This window comes from Monodon monoceros, unplaced genomic scaffold (assembly GCF_005190385.1).
Source record: "Monodon monoceros isolate NGI ecotype Baffin Bay Population unplaced genomic scaffold, NGI_Narwhal_1 Super_Scaffold_5, whole genome shotgun sequence".
In the NCBI taxonomy this organism is placed as follows: Eukaryota; Metazoa; Chordata; class Mammalia; order Artiodactyla; family Monodontidae; genus Monodon; species Monodon monoceros.
This window is the reverse complement of record NW_021703782.1, coordinates 76,133,709-76,157,948: the sequence shown is the minus strand read 5'-3', so window position 1 is coordinate 76,157,948 and position 24,240 is coordinate 76,133,709. Positions and strand designations below refer to the sequence as shown.

Here is a 24,240-nt window from a genome sequence, read left to right as displayed (position 1 = left end):
TGACAGAATGAGTGGAGTTATGTCTGGAAGGTGGTGCCCTCAGGAGAAGGGCAAGTATCTGATTCTTAGAGCAGAGAGACAAGCAGACCTCTGAGTCTCTCAGAATGACTCCCCACCCCCTCCCTCATCCCAGATTTGGATTTCCACTGTCTCAGTCAAATGTGTCTGTGTGGATAGGGGGTAAAGGGTGAATTCAGTCAACAGGTCCCCAAAGCTGCCTATTGAATATAGTCAGGGCTAGCTGGCATTTTGGGCCCGAGGACTTCAAGTCTCAGCCTACAATTTTCTTGCTGCTTCGGGTTCTGTTGAATCTGCTGTGTGTTCTGTAGTTGCCTATTGACTCCTCTCTGGACTTGACTGCCCTCCCTCGTTTAGCCATAAATATTAATACCTGTTGGTAAGAGGAAGCATATATCTCTAAGCCCTGAGGAACTGTAAAGCCTATGGGATTAGGATTACCAAAGGGTGCGATGACAATAAAGTAGAGTGGATTAAGAGCTGGGATGCTAGTCAAAGAGTCCAGAATAGAGATGGCTGGAGCCAGCATATTGAAGGAGCAAGGAGAGGGGTTAGGGTGGAGACTCAGGTTTTGGGAGAAGATGGGTGTGTAGGTTATCACTACAACAGGACTAGACTAATACAAGGGTTCAATCCATTGTGCCAGGTTTTAACAGCAGTATAAACTCAGGAGCCAATGAACTGGAGCCAAGTGGGAGAGCCTGCCTCCCAGGGATAAAGCTTCTCCTTTCGCCAGTCGATCTGGCCCTCTTCCTTTCGTTGATTGGTCGAGAATCCCAATCCGTCTAGGAAGCGTAGCGTTGCGGCCAATTGCCGTGGCGTTACTAGGCGTGTTGCATCCCTGAGGCGGGAGCCGGGCAGCAAGCGAATTTCCTGATTGGCTCCGGTCCGCGGGTTGCTGGGGAGAGGCGCGGAGAGGCGGGAGGGAGTCCCCAGGGCAGGCGCTGATTGGCTGAGGTGAGAGCACCTCTCCTTCCGATGATTCGGCTCTTCTCGGCTCAGTCTTAGCGAAGCGTCTGCAGCCGTCGTTTGGGTGGTTGCTGCCGCTGCCCCCTCGCGGATCAGGCGTCAGCGTCTCCCGCCCGCCCACCGCCCTGGTGCCGCTGGGAGGAAGCGAGAGGGAGGCCGTCTGCGGGTTTGTCGCTCCACTCGTCCTCCGCCCGGGAGACCCAAGCCCCGGCACAGTCGGTCGCCTGCCACCCCTTGTAGCCGTTACCCACGGGCCGCCACAGCCGCCGGCCGGGAGAGGCGCGCGCCATGGCCTCCGGAGCTGAGTGAGTGTGTGCGCGCGACCGTCCGCCCGCCGCGGGTGCGCGCACCGGCTGACCCGCTTCGCTGGGTAGGCCCGGCCGGGCCTGGCTGTGGGCGCGTCTAGGAGGTGGAGACAGGGAAGGAGGGAGAGGAGAGGAGAGGAAGGGGGCTAATGAGGAGCCGCGGACCCATCTGGGCCCGGCTGCGTCCCCGCGCGCCCCCTAGGCAGGGCTTGCGTTGGGCCTGGGTCGGGGCCTGGGCCAGATCGTGCTGTGTCATGCAGGCCCGGGCCGGCATGACTGGCTCCTCTGGGCGGCCGTCCCGGCCTAGTGAGGTCTGCGGGCCCACACTGCTGGCGCGGCGCCCCGGGGCCTGGGGGCGCCCACCTGCGATCCGGCCTGCCACCCGCTCTAGGCCTTTGGTCCCCAGAGAGTGCAGGCCCTGCGGGCCCAACGCCCTAACTGCGCCCGGTGGGCGTGGACTTTGGGCCACGTGAAGGCCTTAGGAGCCCGGAGACCAAGGCGGAGGCCGGAGCAGGGGAAGGCCTGGCGAGCTCGGGGAAGCTCACGACGGCCACTTTTAGAGCCGGCTCGGCCTGGCTTGTGGTTGGCATCGTCTACGACCTGAGTGGTGAGAGGCTTTTGGGGAGAGGCGGGCCCAGCCTTTCGCATCTGGCCGCCTTCATACTTTAGGCCTGTTGTTATTCATACGAGAAGGCTTTAGTCAGTTTTCCTTGATGTTGTGAAATGAGGTTCATTAGGTTCTTGCTAAAATTCAAACTTCAGTTCGTATTTTGTGAGCTTTCTAGATTTCAGCCTTTGAGGTGTGAGAGTTAGAGATGCCTTAACTAGTCAAAGACACGTTCCTTTCCCTAAGCAGTTATGTTGAGCAATCCTGGGCCCTCTACTCAGAAAAGCATCAGATAAAACCTGGCCACCTCTACTTATTTTAGAATTAAGAGCTTTAGATACTGGTGGGGGGGGCGGGGGAAGACACCCTCATCCTATGGAAACCCTTCTATGCAAATCACCTTCCTGACTTGAGAGTTTAGTTTTTTTTGAGATGTGTTCCTTTTTCTCAAGTTTCTGAATTGAGATGAAGTATTACTCAGGTGCCTATTTAAAAGGACTGCTTAATAAAGAAAGTAGTCTCTTAGTCTTTAGTTTCCAAGACTAAAAGTCCAAAATTCTTGGAACCTGGCATCATAGACAGTTTCTGATCTCTAGGTCATCTTGATGACTTACCTGAACTCTGTCCAAGTCCCCTGTGGCCCATTGGGGTTCTGGAAAGGGCCTGACTCATGCATAAGACCAGTGGGATGTCCCCAGAGAGCTCCGGGACAGCTCTTGGCCCATGATCAAACTGAATTCCCTCATTTAGAGATTACTTCCTTTGATCTCAGTAGATAGATGTGGAATTAAAGGTCCTCACTTCAAGGCAAAAGCATCCCACTCATCTCCAGTGCTGGGGTCAGGAATGGTAGGCAGATTGGAGGTTTTCCTAGGATGCAGCTTTGGGGTTAAAATACAAACTGATGACTAGAGGCATCTGGCATTTTGTTTTTCTCTAGCCCTGGTCCTATACATCAAATGGAAGATGGGCAGCCCTTGAAGGGTATTTTAATGCACAGGAGAGAGGGAGAATGGATGGATTTAAATTGCCCTCAACTCTCATATTGACCATGCTTGCTTTCTAGGGTGTTGATAAGCATTGGAAGAGTATGCAGCATTGTGACCACCACTTTGGGGTTGGGGGAGGCAAGTTTAAACCTAAGGAAACTCCACTCTTGGAAACTAGTTTAAAGGGAATGAATAAAGATGCAGCCTATGTGAGAGGGTCAGCAGAAAACTTTCAACTTTTTTAGATGAATGGGATTTGTATTTCTTTTAAGTGTATCAGGACCAAAAGAGGTAAAAAATCCCGTAACTCCCTAGCTGGTATTCTAGAGCATAGGCATCTTTTTTCTTGCAAGTTGTGAAGGTATTTCCAATAGGAATACTTTCTTGTCTTCTTTTGTTGACTGATAGATGCTTAGAACGATGCGTGATGTATTTTTTATGTATATGTATACACACACACACACACACACACACGTGAATTTGTTGAGTGAAGAAATAATCCGTGGAAAAGGTTCCTTTTTATTTATTTCTTGGCTTCTTCCATTGTCTGGCCCTCTTATTTTGGTTAATGCTCATGTTTTCCTGAGCCTTACTAAGAGGAGGTAGCTCTTCAGAGGGAGAGCCCACTGTGTCTAGTTAGTGAAGGCTGGAGATGAGCTAAGTGAGAAATTGGTGTCAGATGAATGATCTTAGCTTCTAGGAAATGGTAGAAACTATTTAGGTAGTTTAAATTCAGTTCAGACTCAGGCAACCTTGATTTGGGTGAGAGGGATTTGGCTTTGCCCCATGTCTCAGCATTTCTTGGTTTTAACTTTTTGAACCAACCCCATGGAGTTGTGTGTCTTTGCAGAGGTTTCTGAGATTCCTTTTGAGCTTGAGCTTCTTTCTGATGAAGGTTCCAGATGTGTTAGTGTTTTGTGTGTGTGTTTTTTTTTTTTTCCAAATATGATTGTCTTTATACTTTGCATTCCTGTGGTACATAGAATGCTCTGGCGTTCAGCAGGTTTAGCCAGTAAGAAGGGTAATTCTAATGATTCTTCATTGTTCCAGGATTGCTCTGTGGGGTTTGGGGCCTCCCTGAGCCCTATGGGAGACTGTCTTGCTTGCTTCCTTCTGCAGGAAGGTTAGCAAGGAAAGAGCTTGTGCTATGTTCTGCAGTGCTAATCATTCTGGCCGTTGATACCATATGTCAGGCGTTGTTTTGAACTTGTATACAGTATCTTGCTTAAGACAGTAATCCTCTGAGATGGGTGCTACTATAGTCCCCATTTTACAGAAGAGGACACCAACCTCCAGAGAGGTTAAATAACATGCCCAAGATCACAGTTAAGTGGCAGGGTTGGGATTCAGACCCAACAGGTCTGACTACAGAGCCCCTTCTCTTAATCACTATTCTGTACTGTCTGAGACTATTTTCATTTTGCTAAATACTGCTCAGTCTCCACTTTTATTTTGTTTTCTTAGTTTCCTGACCCTGGGGCAAGATCACCTGGGGCCTTACAGCTAGGATACCAGTACTCAGAATACCAAGAATTGCTGGTAGAGACTGGTGGGGCCCTTGCTGGAATATGTTTTGGAACTGACTTCATTTTCTGTTTCTAGTTCAAAAGGTGATGATTTATCAACAGCCATCCTTAAACAGAAGAACCGTCCCAATCGGTTAATTGTTGATGAAGCCATCAATGAGGACAACAGTGTGGTATCCTTGTCCCAGGTAAGTTGGGTCCACAGTCCAATCTTTGCTTATTGCACTTAATCTGAGGGCTTTTCCCAGGTTTCTTTTCTCATTTTTCTTGCAGTGACCACAGATAGAGTGGGGTTTACTGGGAATCCCAACCTCCAGGGCTGCTGCTTACCCCCTGGCCCAGTGACCCAAAGGCCTTAACCTTCTTTCCTCAGCCCAAGATGGATGAGCTGCAGTTGTTCCGAGGTGACACAGTGTTGCTGAAAGGAAAGAAGAGGCGGGAAGCTGTGTGCATTGTGCTTTCTGATGACACATGTTCTGATGAGAAGATTCGAATGAATAGAGTTGTTCGGAATAACCTTCGCGTACACCTGGGGGATGTCATCAGGTGTGTGTGGGGTTCTTGGCCCCTCAGGGATGGGAGGCCAGAGACAGCCTGCATTACAGGCAGTACCCCCACCAAGGCCTTGGCAGCTGCAGATATTGGGAGCTTGCAGGCCATGGGAAGACTTATGTTTGTAGGTTGTCTTTAGGTTTTGGTTCTGCCTCTGGGATTTCAAAACCTGCCTTTGCATGACCCTTGGGACAAGTTGGCATTTCTATGACTTTCTTGGTACCTTTATATTTTTCTACCAGAGGTATAACTTATCACACCTTAGACCCTGGTTTAGGGTGCCATTTGAGTGTTTGTATCTGCCAAGTAACCTTACAGCTGGGTTGCATTAATGGCTTTTGTTGGGGCTGGAATGAGATGGGAGTATGGGCTGCGAGGTGGACTCGTAGCAGGTTTGTATAAAGATCCCCAAGTTAATCTAGGAGAGAGGCATAGTTTGAGCCACACCTAGGATAGCACCAGTCTGAGTGATTTTAGACTTAACTTTAGGCAAGAGGCTTCCCCATCTTGGAGTCATCTCTAGCCACTGCTACCCAGCCATCTGTCACTTGGCCAGGAGCATCTCAGGCTTCTGATTCTTTTCCATGGATTCTAGGTTTCATGTAGCCTTCTTCCTGGAGGTGCTTAGTCACTTTCTCAAGGTGCTCTGACCACCTGACTGAGATTATTTTTTCACTTCTATTTCTCTGACCCTGACACTTGTCAGACTAAGGTCTCCCTTTGTAACATTGGGTTACCAATACTGACCAGAATGGGTCATCGTTGGATATCTCTCACTGAAGACCTTCCCTCTTGTGTCTTTGTGAGGGTTCCAGATGTGTGGGTCTTCCTTTTGGCTCACTGATTGGGAGTGGGCCACCCCAGCATCTTCTTCTAGAGGCTCCCCCTACTACCCCACCCTGCGTGTGACCTGTTCTGCTTGGCTGTTTCTTTTCCCTCACTCCCACCCTACCCTCCTGCCTCTCTTCACCTAAAGCCATTCCCTGCCTTTTCTCTTTCGCTTGCCATCGGCTCTCTATGCCAGGCCCTTTTGGACACCCAGTGCTTGGGGCTGCAGTTTGGTTGGTAACGTGGAGTCTGCTTGTCGTCCTCAGCATCCAGCCATGCCCTGATGTGAAGTACGGCAAACGTATCCATGTACTACCCATCGATGACACGGTGGAAGGCATCACTGGCAATCTCTTTGAGGTTTACCTTAAGCCGTACTTCCTGGAAGCTTATCGACCGATCCGGAAAGGTGAGAAATAATTCTAGGGACTGAACTTAAGGGTGATTGTTTGTAGGGATACCCAAGAGTAAACCTTGGGATATCTTTGTCTCATTCTCATATGTGTGTCTATACACACACATTCTGTACACATGCTCATGGGTACTCTCTCCTTCCCCCCTTCCTTCCACTCCCCCATTTCCCCATTCCCACTCCTTGCTCCAGTAGAGTAAGCTGTCTTCTCTTTTATCTCTGAAGGAAGAGGTGGGCCATTTTGGCTGTCCAAAGTGTACTTGATATTTAGCACAGTTCTACCATTGGTGGTTGTCGTGAAAGCCTGGGTTATCTATACCCCAGAAGTCAAAAACCTTATGGGCTTCTTTCTAACACGTCAGGTTTTGTTCACTGTCTTGAGTGGCAGAGGGACTCTTCACAGTTTACTTTCTCTTTTTGCCTAATGCTTAATAAGATGTGGATGGGAAGGAGAAAGGGCAATATCTAGTGAACTTGGCATTCTAGATTCTAGGTTTTGATGAGGAATTCTCACTTGGCCTGGTAATAGATACCTCTAACTGCTCTTGTGCTGATTGCTCTCACAGGAGACATTTTCCTTGTCCGGGGTGGAATGCGTGCCGTAGAGTTCAAAGTAGTGGAGACAGATCCCAGTCCTTACTGTATTGTTGCTCCAGACACAGTGATTCACTGTGAAGGGGAGCCTATCAAACGAGAGGTGAGTTCTCTCCCTGATCCCGGTACCCTACTTTGTGATTACTTAGTGGGACAGTTGTGTGGTAGTTCCAAAGAATATCCAGACTTGATAGCTAAGCTTCTTCCCAGAGGTGGAAAACCTAGCTATTCATTTCTGGGCCTAGGTGTTTCTTGGAAGTATCTGATACCAATAATTTTTAAAAACCTAGATTGAACCTAAAAGGTCTAAGTGGTTGGAATAATTTTTGAGGAAGTGGTGCTGATGCTGGCATCTAGACCCCTGTGCATTTCCCACAGTTTCTAGCTTCAGGTCTTAGGGAAGCCCATCCCAGTAAGACTAAGGACAGTGTGATAGGGAAAGGCTATGCTAGAAATCTTTGCCTTGGCATAAATAAATAATTAAGTAAGTAAATAATTAAAATAAAACAAAAGCAAAAATTGGGAATTCCCTGGCGGTCCAGTGGTTAGGACTCTGCACTCTCACTGCTGAGGGTGCAGGTTCGATCCCTGGTCAGGGAACTTAAGGTCCCACAAGCTGCACAGCACGGCCAAATAAATAAAAACAAAAACAAAACAAAAGAAATCTTTTCTTTGGGATTTTTAGAGTTTTCCTTTGAGGCATGATCCCCTTAGAGGAGAATCTTCTCGTACAGCAGATTTCTCTACATCAGATTTGGAGAAACTCACCTTTTGCTGATAGTAGTATTCCTGCCTTCTCCTTTTCTTTGTCTCTTCCATATTCAGGATGAGGAAGAGTCTTTGAATGAAGTGGGCTATGATGACATTGGTGGCTGCCGGAAGCAGCTAGCTCAGATAAAGGAGATGGTGGAGCTGCCCCTGAGACATCCTGCTCTCTTTAAGGCAATTGGTGTGAAGGTGAGCATCCTGGGCTCTGTAGGATATAGTCTAGGGTCGTGATTAACAGCTACTTGCTGTCTAATTCTAGGATGTCTTCATATATGTGTTTCATCATTGCCTTGGATTAGAGAGGAAGTACTGTATTTGAGTTCATAGAGGGCTCTAAATTCATTCATGCTGCTAATGATCTACAACAGAGTGGGCCAGTTAAGTTCTCTGTTGCTTTTTTTTTTTCTTAATTACAACCCTTCGAAAGGTAAAAACCATTTTCAACTAATGCACCCTGTAAATAAAATCTCACCATAGTTTGCCAACCTGTCTAGAACAGTGCTGCCCAGTAGAAGTAGAAGTTAAGGAAATTTGCAGAGTGTGAAGGCTCCTGAGTCCAAAATATTTGAGAACTGCTGGTCTGAAATGTAACATCCCAATCATTCCCATATCATGGGACACCCTGAAAATGAAAGACAACTTCAAAGAGGAATACTTGTGGTAGTTGGTAAGGGAAGGCACTCCAACATGATAATAAATCCTGGAGGGTTGGGATAACTGGAGTGAGTGAGCCTCTGGCCAACACTCTTAAATGCCTAAGCTAGTCCTTGGTTCTTGTCTGTCTAAATTCAGGCCCTTGGCCTAATGGCCTCTTGCTTTTCCTAGTCCCTTCAGACTTCAGACTCAGTCACACTAAGAGTCTCTTGGTGTGGTTTCTCTGCTCTTTGTCTCCTATGCATTCATAAGTATTGTCAGCTTTCTAGCAGTATTTTCTCTGCTGCTAAGAGAAGTGAGTATGGTCTGAAGTAAACTGTCTTCCTAGCAGCTGCTGCTTGAGGGCTCACTCTTACTGGTGTCAGAGTTGAGCTCTGATACTCACCCTCTCTAGATGGAGCCCTTGTCAAGCCATTTTAGGGTGGCTGGGGTTGGGAGAAGGCGGGAGACTGAACCTAATCACACCTTCTGTACTGGTCCTCAGCCTCCTCGGGGAATCCTGCTCTATGGACCTCCAGGGACTGGAAAGACCCTGATTGCTCGAGCTGTGGCAAATGAGACTGGCGCCTTCTTCTTTTTGATCAATGGTAGGAGCCTTGGTTCACTTTGTGTTTGGCTGGACTCAACTCTGAGCTGAGCGTGACCCAGTCTCATGAGCTGGAGAACTCATGGACATGTTCATTTGTATACCTATGCTTGTGTATACTTCAGTAACTTTATTCTAAAGTACATTGCAGACAGATAAGGATCAAGGGGATGGTATTCTACTCTGGTGCCGCCTGATCTGTCCCCACCTTGAGAAAGATTGTGGACAGACTGAAGACATTTAAGAGGAGTAAGTTAGAATGAGAACTCAAAATGTCCATGCTTACTTATTTGAGAGGGTTTGGGGGAAGACTGGCTGAGATCAGCTATCTCTTTGAGAATGATATTTAGCTGGTAGGGGTCCAGCTGGTGTGCTGCTTCTGCTCTGGCCAGAGGTCTCATAGCATCTGCTGTGATCATTTCATACTTCCAGCTCAACTGTTCGATAAGTGTATTGAGCTCCTTGACTTTTTATCCTGGCTTGGTGGCTACCCTGGGATAATGGTTGGTAGGGGCTGTGAGAAAGTAAGTAGAGGTTATTACCATATTCTCACCTAGGACCTGTCTCTGGACTGGGCGAACAAGATAGCTGATTTCTTTTGAGATTGAGAAAGGATATAGTTTTGTCATTGTATCCATTCTATATGCTTTCAGGTCCTGAGATCATGAGCAAGTTGGCTGGTGAGTCTGAGAGCAACCTTCGTAAAGCCTTTGAAGAGGCTGAGAAGAATGCTCCTGCTATTATTTTCATTGATGAGTTGGATGCCATTGCTCCCAAAAGAGAGAAAGTAGGAACTTACCCGAGGGGATAGTGGGGTGTTGAAAGGTCCTGACTTCACTTCTGACCAGACATTCTGTCCCGACAGACCCATGGGGAGGTGGAGCGGCGTATCGTATCACAGTTGTTGACCCTCATGGATGGCCTAAAGCAGAGAGCCCATGTCATTGTTATGGCAGCAACCAATAGACCCAACAGCATTGACCCAGCCCTACGACGATTTGGTAAGGACCCCAAATTTCTTTTTTTGCTGTCCTTGCTCTTGGGGAGATTGTGGCTCTACTGGCCTTAATCCCATTGATCCCACATCTGTCCTTCATCTAAGTCACCTATTCCTGAGGATTTCTTGAAGCTTTTTGCAGTGTTAGGGCCCAGGGTTCCTTTCCCTTATTCCATGTCATGTCTGGGGTAACCACCCATCCTGGTTTGCCTGAGACCAAGGGATTTCCCAGAATATGGGGCTTTCAGTGCTAACTCCAGGACATTCCTGGGCAAACTGGGATGGGTGGTCACCTTAGGCCTGCCCTTTCTTCCCTCTGCACCAGAAATGATTCCTGTCTATGTTTACGCACTGTCTCACAGGTCGCTTTGACAGGGAGGTGGATATTGGAATCCCTGATGCTACAGGACGCTTGGAAATTCTTCAGATCCACACCAAGAACATGAAGCTGGCAGATGATGTGGACCTTGAGCAGGTGGAGTGATGATGAGGGCTGGCCAGAAGTTAGGATATCTCTTTCCAGGCAGTTGAAGGGAACTGACTAGGGACATAAGCTTCAGATGTGAGGCAGTTGATTTTGATTCTTGTGCGGGGGAAGGGAAGTGATCTCAGATTGAATCCAGGAAACTAGGGTTGGCATGTTTCTCGGTTGACACTGAATTAGAGTGAACCAGAATTTGGGGGGCAGCTTTATTTCCAGACCCCGAGTCCAGGCTTGAATACTTAAAACCCAGCCGATGAAAGGGCCACTAGTATGTGTTCAGGGAAATGGAAGGACCCAGAGATAGAAGTCAGGGGAAGGGACCAGGATTCTGTTGTCTCTGAGCTTCCTAAGGCAGCTAGGTCTCAGAGACAGCATAGTAAGAAGATCTTCTCTCTGCAGGTAGCCAATGAAACTCATGGGCATGTGGGCGCTGACTTAGCAGCCCTGTGCTCAGAGGCTGCTCTGCAAGCCATCCGCAAGAAGATGGACCTCATTGACCTAGAGGACGAGACCATCGATGCTGAGGTCATGAACTCCCTGGCAGTTACTATGGATGACTTCCGAGTAAGGGCCTCTCCCATATCTCAGGTACACACACATGCACTTTGATATCCCCTGGCAAGTCTCATCCCCAGTTTTTCTTCCCTTTTTAGTGGGCCCTGAGCCAGAGCAACCCGTCAGCACTGCGGGAAACTGTGGTAGAGGTACCACAGGTGACCTGGGAGGACATTGGGGGCCTGGAGGATGTCAAACGTGAGCTTCAGGAGCTGGTCCAGGTAGGGTGCTTGGTCCAGGGTGAGTCACTGCGTCAGTACGTTGTAATTGAGCTGGGTGATATTGGGGTGTTGTCACATTCATTGCAGAAATTGTGAGCATAATTCAGGAACCTGCTATTCTCTGGTTGGAGGCACTAAGGAGCCTGCTTTTAGGGAACCTGGGTCTTCACCATGGGATGGTGTGGGAGGATGCTTCTGTTTGGTTAGGTTTCTTTCAAACTATGGAGGTATCCCTGAACCCTCTTTGCTTTTCCTTCTAGTATCCTGTGGAGCACCCAGACAAATTCCTCAAGTTTGGTATGACACCTTCCAAGGGAGTACTGTTCTATGGACCTCCTGGTTGTGGGAAAACCTTGCTGGCCAAAGCCATTGCTAATGAGTGCCAGGCCAACTTCATCTCCATCAAGGGTCCCGAGCTGCTCACCATGTGGTTTGGGGAGTCTGAGGCCAACGTCAGAGAAATCTTTGACAAGGTGAGCTATAGGTGGCTGGGCTATCAATTCACTTGCTTGGGGACAAGTTAAGGGTGGAGGCTGTTCTTTGGGAGAGTAAAAACCATCTCATTCTGGCAGCTCAGCTAGGGCAGTGAAGGTCACTTTATCTTCCGTTCCTTCTCCCATCTGAGAGATCCGATTGTGCTAATGCTTGAGTCCATCTGTCCCCTCACACAGGCCCGCCAAGCTGCCCCCTGTGTACTGTTCTTTGATGAGCTGGATTCGATTGCCAAGGCCCGTGGTGGCAACATTGGAGATGGTGGTGGGGCTGCTGACCGAGTCATCAACCAGATCCTGACAGAAATGGATGGCATGTCCACAAAAAAAAATGTGTTTATCATTGGCGCTACCAACCGGCCTGACATCATTGATCCTGCCATTCTGCGACCTGGCCGCCTTGATCAGCTCATCTACATCCCACTTCCTGATGAGAAGTCCCGTGTTGCCATTCTCAAGGCCAACCTGCGCAAGTCCCCAGTTGCCAAGGCAGGTGCAAGGTCTTGGGGTTGTGGTGACTTCTGTGAATCTGCAGGCTGTGTGGAGTGGTGATTGGTTCCTGGACAAGATTCCATTGGGGATTTCTGGGGTTATGGTTGAAAAGGGAATATGGAAGGTTTGAGGGTATTAGCGTAATCTAGAATAAGGAACAAAACGGGGTGGCAGAAGATGGGACAGACTGGAATTGGGAATGTTTGGATGGTCAAAGATCCATGTATCACAGGGGAGGAGAGACTGAATGCTAAGATAGATATGTTGCTTCTTTTAGGATGTGGATTTGGAGTTCCTGGCTAAGATGACTAATGGCTTCTCTGGAGCTGACTTGACAGAGATTTGCCAACGTGCTTGCAAGCTGGCCATCCGTGAATCGATCGAGAGTGAGATCAGGCGAGAACGGGAGAGGCAGACCAACCCATCAGCCATGGTGGGTCTGCATCCTTTCCCCAGATGTGCCAGTTGTGGGAAGCCAGGGGACAGTCTCCACAATGCCCTAGAGTTAAGAGTATAAGATTTTGGAAAGATCACCTGACTGAGATGTTTAGCAGGGCATCAAAGAGAAAATGCTGAGCATATAACCCCTTCAATCAGGAATTATAAAGGCTGAGAAGAGATCAGCAGAGAAACACATAGAGCAGGGCTAAGAACCTAGTGTCTGTGGACCTATCCTGGTGTTCCATGGACCCCTTGAATTAAATGCAGTTTGGTGGAGTGTGTGTGTAAGCTCAATAAAGATAGGGACTCTATATCATCTTGCTTGTTTCCCATTGTATCATGGCACAGTGTTAGAGACTGACTTCGCGACTAAAGAAATAAATGGCTTTCTTTACCTTTTAGAGGGGGCCTGTGACATCTCTCCTTCCTCTCATCAAAGCTTATAAACTAGGGCTTCCCTGGTGGCACAGTGGTTGAGAGTCCGCTTGCCGATGCAGGGGACACGGGTTCGTGCCCCGGTCCGGGAAGATCCCACGTGCCGCGGAGCGGCTAGGCCCGTGAGCCATGGCCGCTGAGCCTGCGCGTCCGGGGCCTGTGCTCCGCAACGGGAGAGGCCACAACAGTGAGAGGCCCGCGTACCACAAAAAAAAAAAAAAAAAAAAAAAGCTTATAAACTACTGATACACTGATCCAAGGGCAGTCTCATAAATCATAGCAATTGAGTGGCTTCTCAGTAGAAGAGATAGGGTGTGAGCCTGGGCTGTGAAGAGAGAGAATTTGGGTAAAGGAAATAAGGCACCCAAATAACCCGCTTGAGAAGTAGGATTACAGGAACTGGGAAAACCTGGGTAGAATTGAAGACATCATATGTTGCTGGAAGTGAGGCCAGTAGGTAAGGTGTAATCTAGATGTGATAAGCACTTTGACATTTTCTTTTTAAAAGTTTATGTTTTTGAGGTATAATTTACATATTGTAAAATTCGCCCTTTTTAGGTGTACTATTTCTGTGCTTTTTGACAAAATATATAAGTTCTATAACTACAGTTGAGATAGACAAATTTCCATCATCCCCAAAAGTTCCCTCGTGCCACTTTTTAAATTTTTAAAAATTTTTTGGCCATGTCTTGCAGCACACGGAGTCTTAGTTCTCCAACCAGGGGTCAAACCCCTGCAGTGGAAGCGCAGAGTCTCAACCACTGCACCGCCAGGGGAGTCCCTCTCATACCACTTTAATCAGCTTCTTTTTCCCACCCTAAGCCCTTGGTAACCACTGATAAGAATTCTGTCCCTACAGTTTTACCTTTTCCAGAATGCATTGACAGGTTTTTAAGCAGGGCAGTGACTCGGTTTTAGGAAGATTGGCCTGGCAACCTATTCAGGAGAGGCCCAACTTATTGGAGAGGCCCAATCCTCTAAGCCTCTGCCATAAGCTACTGCAGTAATGGAGTCAGGAAGGCCAGGGAAGGAATGCAGGCTGAGCCTTAACTAGCCCCGGTGGTCTGTGTTTACCTTTCCTGCAGGAGGTAGAAGAGGATGATCCAGTGCCTGAGATCCGCCGAGATCACTTTGAGGAAGCCATGCGCTTTGCCCGCCGTTCTGTCAGTGATAATGACATCAGGAAGTATGAGATGTTTGCTCAGACCCTTCAACAGAGTCGGGGCTTTGGCAGCTTCAGGTACCTAGGTTTCAGTGGGCAGTGCTTAATTTGTCTTGGGGAACTCTACAGCCAAGGTAGTTGGAGCCCTAAGGGGGCTAGAATGGGTAGTTGTGAAAATCCTACACAAGCCCTGCCCTAACCCTCCTTTTTGCCTCTGCTCTCATGCAGATTCCCTTCAGGAAACCAAGGTGGAGCTGGCCCCAGTCAGGGCAGTGGTGCTGGCACAGGTGGCAGTGTGTACACGGAAGATAACGACGATGACCTGTATGGCTAAGTGGTGGTGGCCAGCGCGCAGTGAGCTGGCCTGGCTGGACCTTGTTCCCTGAGGGTGGGGGCACTCGCCCAGGAGGGACCAGGGTGCGCCCACGGCCTGTTCCGCTCCTCGGTCTGAACAGTTCAGCCGCAGCCAGATTCTGGACCGGGGCTTGCTGTTGCAAAAAAATACAAAACAAAAGCGATAAAATAAAAGTGATTTTCCATTTGGGCGGCGGAGAATGAATTACCATCAAGAAATTGGGCCTTGGGCCCATGCTGTTTCTGTTGTAGTTTGGGGCAGTGCAGGGGACCTCTATGGGTGTGAACAAAGGCATTATCGCCATTCCCCACGGTAAAGCATCTGCACTTCACTCAGTGCTGCCCAAGCCCTCCCTTCTTCCCCCTACCCAACCTGGGTAGGAGGGTGAAGGGCTACAGTTGCTGGGTGTTTATATAGAGAGTAGGTTGGTTCTTATTTTACATGCTTTTGAGTTAATGTTGGAAAACTAATCACAAGCAGTTTCTAAACCAAAATGACATGTTGTAAAAGGACAATAAACATTGGGTCAAAATGGAGCCTGAGTCCTGGCCCCTGTGCCTGCTTCTTTTCCTGGGAAGGGCCTTGGGCTACTCCAAGAGTGCCAAGGCACTCTTCCAAATGTGAAATTCTAGAATTAAGATTGCACCCTCTTCCCCTACTGATAAACATTGGTATACTGCTGCCTCGCCCAGTGTCTGCAGTATCACTGGATAGGACTGCGGTGGAGGGAGAGCAGCCTGATGGAGCTCCAGATGTGGTGAATGTGGGATCCTCTACCTCTATTTGATGTGGATGGGGAGATTAGGCCTGCAGAGTCCCCTTTTCCTGACCAAGGCTGAATTGGGGTGCCCTCCAAAAATATAAAAGTTGTAGAAAGATACAGTTTCTGTCTGGAGATGGATGTTCTCTTGATGCATCTAAAAATTTCATATATTCATGTTCTGGTTGAAGATCACTTACAGTTATGTCCACCTTTATGTAATTTGTATTATGAAAACATAGCTTTTTTTCTAATATAAAATTCTAGTATTGGATGTGTTTCTTTCTAAACGAAACATCCTCCCCTGCTCCTCGTTTTTCAGATGATTGCTTGCATAGTTTTGTCCAGGTATAGAGTATCCTCTTCGTTCAGCAAGTACTAACGTAATCACTTTGTGCTTCTGGGATCAGTACCTCGATTACTTATCGAAGAAGGAGTATGGTGCAGAGAAAATAATCCACTGAGTCAAATTAGTCATTCTAGTACTTATACCAGCCTCTGGTTTGATCTACATAGGTAGGTAAACTACAAGGACTCAAGATAGTCTGATTAAACTAGGGGTGATTAAACTAGGGCATCTTGAACTCATGTGCTGTGAAATAGATATTCTTGCACTTTTGTGATTTGCATTGACTGTCCCTTGTGACACTTCCTACACTGGATCCTGTCTTTGGTCCTCCTTTGGTTTTCCTACCATTTTAGGTATCCTGACGGCTTAGCTTTCAGTCTTCCTACTCTGGACATTGTCACTCTACCTCATCCCTGTGGCAACCTAACCTCAGTAAGACCAAAGACAAGGTCTTTTGTGGTAAAGACATTTGGTACCTCTGCATCAAGCTATGGGAACAGAACAGAAGGCAAGATCCCACAAAATAGGTAGAGGTACTGGTTGATATGTGATAGAAATTTGTGTTGGAATGATTGCTTTGCACTCCCTTATAACACGAAGTGTGTCTATAGGGAAGATGGTTGGAGCTTTATAGATTCTTTAGGAAAAAAATAAGAGCAGACTTGTGAGAGGCCTGGTTTTGCTTCTCACACTTGTGCTTGTAGCAGTGTAGCGTCACACAAGGCACGGAGCTCTTCTGGGGCCTCGAGATTTCTTAGTCTGATAAAATGATTGACAGTGCTTTGTAAACTGTAGAAAGCAGAGTGAGGGACTGTTTATTGTCAAAATGCACCTGCAGAAGCCTGCATACTTAAACCAAGAGGCAAATTGTATAGGCAGTTCATCTTTCTCCCCACAGGGTTCCCAGAAAGAAATTGGAATGTGATCTTACTGTAGCCATCTTCCCACAGGATAAGTGCTGTGATTAGAAGATGGGTTTCTAACCAAAAATATGGCATCAAATTAGATCATGGAGGACCAACAGTTCACCACAGAGGCGAAAGCAAAGATGGAACTATAAATCTAAAATCTTGAAATATATTGGGGTCCAAGACACTGATCCTGCAAGTAGCCCTGAGAGTAGTGGTTACATAGTGCCCAGGATGCCAGTCATTAGTTTGACCGAACTGAACAAATGTTAAATGGTTTGTTAATCTTGTCCAGTCCTACAACCTACTGAGGGCTTAAAAAGACTTAAGAATATAGGACTTGGATGTTTCATAAAGCTATTCAGAGTTGCATAGACTCATTAAATGGCCCTATGTCAAGTGGAAATTAAGAATTGCATTGTCTTTGAGACTATGAGACTATTTTTCTGGGGGTAGATAGGTGGGGAGAAGGAAAGTACCTTCAGTTCCACTCCTGGCCAGCAGGTGGTAAGTTGGGCTCAGACCCTATAGACAAGTTAGGGCTAAATAAAACTTTGGAACAGAATAGTAACATTAGTGAGAGGAGGCAGAGGGAAGCATGTACCTTCTGACTGTTTTTCTCAACCAAATATACAGAGTAGAGCGAATGTTATAGATTGGGAAGAACACTGGTTTGGGAGTGTGAACTTGACCTCACAGAACCTCACTGTCTTTGAAAGGCTTGATAGCGATAATATCAGGAAAGCAGTGCTATCAACAAGACATAAATTGTTATGGGGCTGCAAAGAAGGGGAAACCGTACCAAGATAGGAGAATCTGAGAAGGCTGTGGAGGCAGTCTGAGCTGGGGGTTAAAGGAAGATGGGAGGCTTGACATGGGGTCAGAGCATGCTTAAGAAGCATCAGGTTGACTAGCAAGGGAGTGAATTCTGAGAGGCCAAACCACATTGTGAAGAACCTCAAATGCCAGGTGTGAACTTTATTCTAATGATCTTGTGGGTCCTCTGGGGGTTTAGGCAGGAAAGTAACCGTCAGATCTCAGGGCTAGAGAACTTTTTTTTTGTTGTGGCAAAATAACGTAAAATTCATGCAAAAATTTCCAAGTGTACAGTACAGTATTGTCAACCACATGTGCATTGTTGTGTATAGACAATTCACTTCTTTTTCATTGACAGTTCACTTTTTTTTTTTTTTTTTGCCTCACAGTGCGGCTTGTGGGATCTTAGTTCTCCAACCAGGGATTGAACCCAGGTCCCCGCAGTGAAAGCACTGAATCCTATCTGCTGGACCGCCAGGGAGTTTCCAACAATTCATGTTTTTGTTGTTTTTTTTTTTCCTTCGGTACACAGGCCTCTCACTGTTGTGGCCTCTCCTGTTGCGGAGCACAGGCTCCGGACGCGCAGGCTCAGCGGCCATGGCTCACGGGCCTAGCCGCTCTGCGGCATGTGGGATCTTCCCAGACCGGGGCACGAACCCGTGTCCCCTGCATCGGCAGGCGGATTCTCAACCACTGCGCCACCAGGGAAGCCCAACAATTCACTTTTTAAAAAACTTTTATTTGGGGGAATTTCCTGGTGGCCCAGTGGTTAGGACTTGGTGCTTTCACTGCCGTGGGCTCGGGTTCAATCCCTGATTGGGGAACTAAGATCTGTAATGCAGCCAAAAATTATATAGTATTCCCAATAACCAGAGATAATCATTTTTTTTTTTCTTTTTTAGATTGGGGCGTGAGGTTAAAGGAGGAGTCAGGAGCAGGCTTCTGGCTTCAGTACTGGGGTGGATGTTGTACACCCCTTCAATAGGAATTCGCACATTGGAGGACAGGGTTAAAGGGAAAATGAGTAAGTTTTAGACAGGTTGTATATGAGACAATACTAGTAGGTGGTAAGATAGGTGGATCCTGAAGCCTAGAGATGGTTAAAAAATGACCCATGTTTTGAAATATGGCACTTAATGGAATGGGTTCAAGACACTATGTTTTTAATGGTATTGGTAAAATTGGATATCTTTTTTGGGGGTTGGGGGAGTTAGATTCTCTCCTCATACTGTACTCAGAAATTAGATTAACAATCTAAACATAACATCTATGGGAATTCCGTGGTGGTCCAGTGGTTAGTGCTCTGCCCTTCCACTGCAGGGGACACGGGTTCAGTCCCTGGTTGGGGAACTAAAATCCCACATGCTGCACGGCATGGCCAAAAATAAATAAACAAACAAACGTCCATGAGGGTGCTAGAAGAAAGTGTTTTAGAATCCATAAGGGAACATGTTGGTAGATTTAAACTTTGGCATGGTAAAATCGCTTTAAAATTAGAAAATAAGCTGCAGATTGGGAGAAACTATTTGCAGCATATTAACAGGTTGAGTTAATATCTGTGACAGACAGGATAATGCCATTCCCAAACCCCCTGACCAATGCCCACGTCCTAATCCTTGGCACCTGTGAATATATTGTGCTACATGGCAAAAGGGAATTAAATTTGCAGATGGAATTAAGGTTGCTAGCCAACTTACTTTAAGATAGGAAGAGTATCTTGGATTACTGAGGTGGGTCCAATGTAATTAAAAGTGTCCTGAAAAGTGGGAGAGGGAGGAAAAAGTGATGTGAGAAGAACTTGACTTGCCTTTGCTAGCTTTGAAGATGGAGGAGGAGGGCCAATAGCCAAGGAGTGTGGGCAGCTTCTAGAAGCTGGGAAAGACCAGGAATGAATCCTACCCAGTGCCTACAGAAAGGAATGCGGCCCTGCCAACCTCTTGATTTTAGCCCTGTGAGACTTCTAATAAAATTAATTTATGTTGTTTTGTGATAATTTGTTATGGCAGCAGTAGAAAAGTAATAAAATACCCAGCAAACAGTGCAGTAGAAAAATGGGTATATGATATGAACAGGCAATTATAGAAGAAATCCAGCAATCGCTAAACATATGAAAAGGGACTTGTTTTTGTGGCCTTGGAGATGCATGAGCTAAACTAGAGAGAGAAAAGAGCAGAGGGCTGACAAGAATTGGCTAGAAACATATGTGGGGAACTTGTGTATCAAGTATGTGAAGAAGGGGACCATACCCAGGACCAAGAGCAGCTGCCTAGACCCAGACCAATTTTTCTTCTGTTGACTTGCTGTGAAGTATTTCTCAAGGGCAGCATTGGTCTGTGCTCCCCTGGCCTTAACAGCTTCACCCTGTAGAGTGAGGACTCCAGGTTATAGACTCCAGGTTGATCATCTGTGAACAGCTTGAAAAGAAAGTTAAGCCTATAGAATCCTGAGCTCTCTACTTCTGGGACCTGATCCTGAGGAGATACAGCTGCAGCAGAATAGGGAACCGTCATTTCCAGTACCCCAGACTCCAAAAAAGACATGAGTGGGGTTTGTCTAGTTCAGCTAGTTTATTAGGATTTCCTTTGGGTCTCCACCCCCCAACTGGTTTGGCTTCAGGTCTTGGGGTACTTATATTGGGTGCCAGTACTACCAGCCTTTTCTCTGCTGACTGGATTTGGTGGGCAGGGGTCCATGGGTACCCAGAAATTTGGCTAACATCCTTCGGAGACCCCTGGTAAGGGGAGCCTGAGGTGTGGGGGAGGAAAGACGCTTCTGGGCCCAAGGGCAGTGCTTACAGTGCCGAGGGGCCAGGATGTCACCAGCTCCCAGCCTTGCCCCTCTCTGATCTTGGGAACCTGAAGCCTTGGAGTGAGGCTGCGGGGAGGGAGCAGTGTGTCGAGAGCTCTGGTCCCTGTGCTGAGATCTTTGCAAAAGTCTGCTTACAGGGGCCTCTGCTAGTCTGGCCTGGGCTAGGTGGCTTTTCCCTGTAACTGTGGTTGACCCCAATTTTGCATCCCCTTCTCCGTGGTCTCCTTCTTTGGGTTTCCTGGGGCTCTCTCTCTTTTTGGCTGAAGATAGAGCTGAAGCCTTGTCCTGTCTCTTGCCTGAGGCTGGAACCTCAGGGTATGAGGGCTCTTCCAGGCCTGGGCAGTGAACACATGACCCCTGGGATGACATCTTCACATTCATTCTTTGCTCTTTCTGAGACTCTTGGTCTGCCCTGCCAGACTTCCATAGCTGAGGTTGGATAGAGGAGTGGGAGTGATAACAGTGGGGGACCTGGACAGGCTGAGTTACTGTGCTCTGAGGTTTAGGGGGATGACAGCTTGAAGAGTTGGGGCACAGACTGAGGGGATGAATCTGCTGTGGTGGGCAAGAAGAGAGTCTCCGGGTGGCTTGAGTTGTGGAGCTCAGGGCAGGGGAGCTGCCAAATGATTGACTTGGGCCAAGAGATCTGGAAGCAGGGCTCTGCTGTAGTTTCTTCAGCCTGAGTTCCAACTCTTTACTCCAGTGCCAGGCCTGGATCCCAGAGTGTGTGGGCACCTTTGGGACAGCCTCACCCTGGGAGGATGGAGTCTCTGCCTTAGCCCCTGGGAACAGCTCTCCCTTGGGTAGGCCAGGCTGGTTGGACTCAATCTTTAGAGCTTCAGCTTGGGTGGAAGGCCAGGGTATTGGCTGGAGGGGATCCACTGCTGGAAGGCTGGGGTCCTGGGGGATCCCTCTTTGTTGCACATTCCTCCACACAAACTCAAGGTCAATGTGTGGATCTGGTAGAGGAGCAGAGAGTGACCTGGGGATTGGGGCTGGGAGTTCAGTGGTCCAGCAGTTCCCTCTCTGCTCCACTGTTTCCCCCTCAGGTTTACAGTTGCATTGGTCTCCAATAGGCTCACTTGTGTGAGACTTTGACATAGAGTTTGGGCATGGGCTGGGACCCCACAATGGGGACACAGGAACACAACAGGTTTCTTTCTGCTCCATGTGCCCCACAGTAGGCTCAGAGTCAGATTGGACTCCCAAGGGGTTGGCTCCACGTGGGTCTTGGGGTAAGCTGCAAGCCGGGAGCTCAGAGGCCCAGGAGTTCTTTCTCCTTTCTATGTCCCCACATGTAGCTTCAGAATCAAACAGGACCCCCGTAGGGCAAACTCTGAGGGAATCCAGTACAAGAACTGCGGGTGGGCTGAAGGCCAGAGATGGCAATTGAAAAGCCCAGGAATTCCGGGAATGATCAGTGTCCTTCCATGCAGTTTCTGACCCAGTGACCCCTCCCACAGGATTGATTCTGTGGGGTTCTAGAATAGGAGCTAGAGATGGGCTGTGGCCAGGGCCTGGAGATTCTGAGGTCCAGAGGTTGTCTGTCTGCCTCACGGCCTCCCACGAAGCTTTGGACTCAGACAAGACTGCCTGGGCACCCGTTCCTAGGGACTCCAGCAGAGAGGCTGAGGGAAGGCTGGGAGATGAAACTGGGTCTGCAGAGACCCAAAGATTTTCTCTACTCTGTGTGCCCTTCCACGGAGTCTCAGATCCTGATGGGACACATGCAGGCATGGTTCCATGGAGTCCTGGGTCGACGTCCAAGGCTGGGGGCTCAAAGGCCCAAAGGTTTGTTGAATTTTCTCTGCATCTCCACTGGGGCTCATATCCAGATGGATCTCCCAGGGGACTGCCTCCCTGGAGTTCTGGCAGGGGATGTGGGGGAGGGCAGGGGGCTGGCGTTGGGGGCTGAAAAGCTTGAGTACTCTCTTTATGTCCTGTGGTTCCCCACTGAGTCTCATATACAGGTGGAACTTCCAGGGTGCTTGTTCCTTGAGGCTCTGTCATGGGGGCTACAGATTGGCAAGGGACTGAGGTCGGAGGCTCAGAGATCTGAGGATTCTCTCTTCGCCTTGTGGTTTCCCAGAGGGCTTCAGGTCCAGAGAGGCCTCCTATAGGGCTGACTCCTTGGCATTCTGGCAGAGAAGTTGGGGTTAGGCTGGGAGCTGGCACTGCTGGCTCAGGGGTTTTGGGGTCCTCATTTTGCCCCGTGGTCGTCCATGGGGCCTCAGACCTAATTAGGTCTCCCAGAAGGCTAGCAGGATTTTCTGCTAAGGAGGCACAGAGTGAGTCTGGAATGTGTTGTTGGAGGCCAGGATCCCATGGCACCTTCCACCAGACCTCAGATGAATGGAAGAGTTTGGAGGGCCTGGTTCTTTGGAGGTTAGGCTGTGGGTGCAGGGCTTGATCCTCAGAGACCCAAGGGACCTCTCTCTGCTGTGTAAGCCACTGTGTGTTTGCCTCAGTGCCAGATAGGACTCTCTTATGGTCCATGGGAAAGAATTTAAGTTGGAGGGGAAGTGATGGGACAGGAGGGGAAGATGGGGAGGGAAGTTGCTGAGGGTCAGAGGCCATTCCTTCCAAATCTTCTGTAGTATGGACTTCATGTGTAGGAAGTGGGGTTGGGGAGCAATACTGGGGAAGCAGCAATACTGGGGTTCTAGGCAGGAAGGCAAACTTGTTAAAGAAGACAGAAGGACTGACAGACAACTTCAGGGGAGAGAGGCCACCTGAGCTCAGGAAGATGGCCTCCAAGGACTCACTGTGCAGAGAGGGGAGACCCCAGAAAAGCTGGCTTTCTCTCTGCTGTAGGTGGCTCCCTGATGCTGTCTTGTGCCTCACAGGCAGGTTGGTCAAGATCTGAAAGGTGGGGAAGGATCTGGAAGGGTCTGGGGTCTGCGTGAGTACTTGCTCTAGTGTCCCTATGGCCTTGTGGAGGCCCTCAGAATCACAGGATGGCTGGGATGGGGCTGTGGTGGCTTGTTCTCCAATAGGAGCTTCTTTGGGAAGAGAACATGGCTTCAGTGGATCCAGAGATACCTCCTCTTCTTCTTCCTCCCCTGACTTCTGCTTCCACAGGCGATCAAGGAAAGCCACGCGGTACAGAAGTGGTAGGCCCTGGGGAGTGGAGAAAGATACAATCTTTCTGGGGAGTGGAGAAAGACACAATCAGGCATGAAGGCTTTGTCAGAGACACAAGATGTACCGTTAAGCCCTCAGTCTTTGTTCTACAGTGAGTGAACAGTTGCTCACTGGGGCCCACATCTGTGGACAATAGTCACTTACCCATCTGGTGTTAATGGCCATTACCCAACTACATTTGGAGATCGGCATTCCCTTACATAACCCCACATCTAGGGTCAATGATCATTCAGCTGGCTTGAAATCTAGTGTTAATGGTCACTCACCCAGCCTCACATTTAAGGCTTATAGTCACTCTTTTGAGCCCTCATTGATGTCAATGATTCCTTACCTGAACTCATGTGGTGAGTCATTTACCCAGCTGCACACCTATGTCACCCACCTTGCCTTGCATCTTGTCCCCAGAGTGCCAGGGCTGAAGCTGTCGCCATCTCCCAAGCTGCCACCACCTCTGGATCTGCCAAACCACGAACAAGAATAGTGTTACCAGGTTCCCTGGACTCAGAAGGCAGCTGCTGCCACAGTGTCTGCAGGCCAGGGCATGGGTCAACTGGCCCCAGAGAAGCCCCACGTCCCCCTCAGCCCCAAGCAGGCCCTCTGGCTGCCATTCCATTTTCCTCAGCCTAGTGGCAGTTTACCCTGAGGTCATCACTGCATCACAGAACAAAGAACTCCCATCCCCCACATACCTAACAGCAGTCTCTGTGAATTTACAGCCCAAAAATTGCGCCCACCAGACAACTCATACTTTATTCAGTGAAAGCTTAGTGGTCCCCTTTTGTCTTGATTACCAAGGTCAGAATTATCTTCAGGCATTGTGGTTGAGGACATGGATTCTAGCATCAAACTACCTTATTCAAATCCTAGCTCCGCCACTTCCTACCTGTGAAATCTCAAACTACTTTATCTTTCAGTGCCTCAGTTATCTCATCTGTAAAATGGGGATAATATTATTACTTACCACATAGGGTTGTTTTGAGGGTTAAATGAAAACATGTATATGCTTAGAGTAGT

At 48.2% G+C, this 24,240-nt stretch overlaps 2 protein-coding genes across 2 annotated transcripts; one reads left to right on the top strand and one right to left on the bottom strand.

The window, feature by feature from the left end:
• The first annotated feature begins 984 nt into the window (after positions 1-984).
• On the top strand, positions 985-15,462 carry VCP (valosin containing protein). Its single transcript, XM_029201602.1, has 17 exons — positions 985-1,292; positions 4,491-4,602; positions 4,788-4,960; positions 6,061-6,203; positions 6,773-6,903; positions 7,626-7,757; positions 8,707-8,809; positions 9,462-9,595; positions 9,674-9,809; positions 10,168-10,280; positions 10,689-10,853; positions 10,943-11,065; positions 11,326-11,538; positions 11,737-12,045; positions 12,326-12,481; positions 14,010-14,164; positions 14,315-15,462. The coding sequence occupies exons 1-17, from the start codon at positions 1,276-1,278 to the stop codon at positions 14,418-14,420; spliced, it is 2,421 nt and encodes an 806-aa protein (XP_029057435.1). The 5' UTR covers positions 985-1,275; the 3' UTR covers positions 14,421-15,462.
• Positions 15,463-19,920: 4,458 nt separating this feature from the next.
• On the bottom strand, positions 19,921-23,875 carry CUNH9orf131 (chromosome unknown C9orf131 homolog). Its single transcript, XM_029203462.1, has 4 exons — positions 23,865-23,875; positions 23,609-23,683; positions 23,100-23,230; positions 19,921-21,440 (listed from the first exon to the last, which is right to left on the bottom strand). Exons 1-4 carry the CDS (start codon positions 23,873-23,875, stop codon positions 19,921-19,923), a joined length of 1,737 nt encoding a protein of 578 aa, XP_029059295.1.
• Between the last annotated feature and the right edge of the window lie 365 nt (positions 23,876-24,240).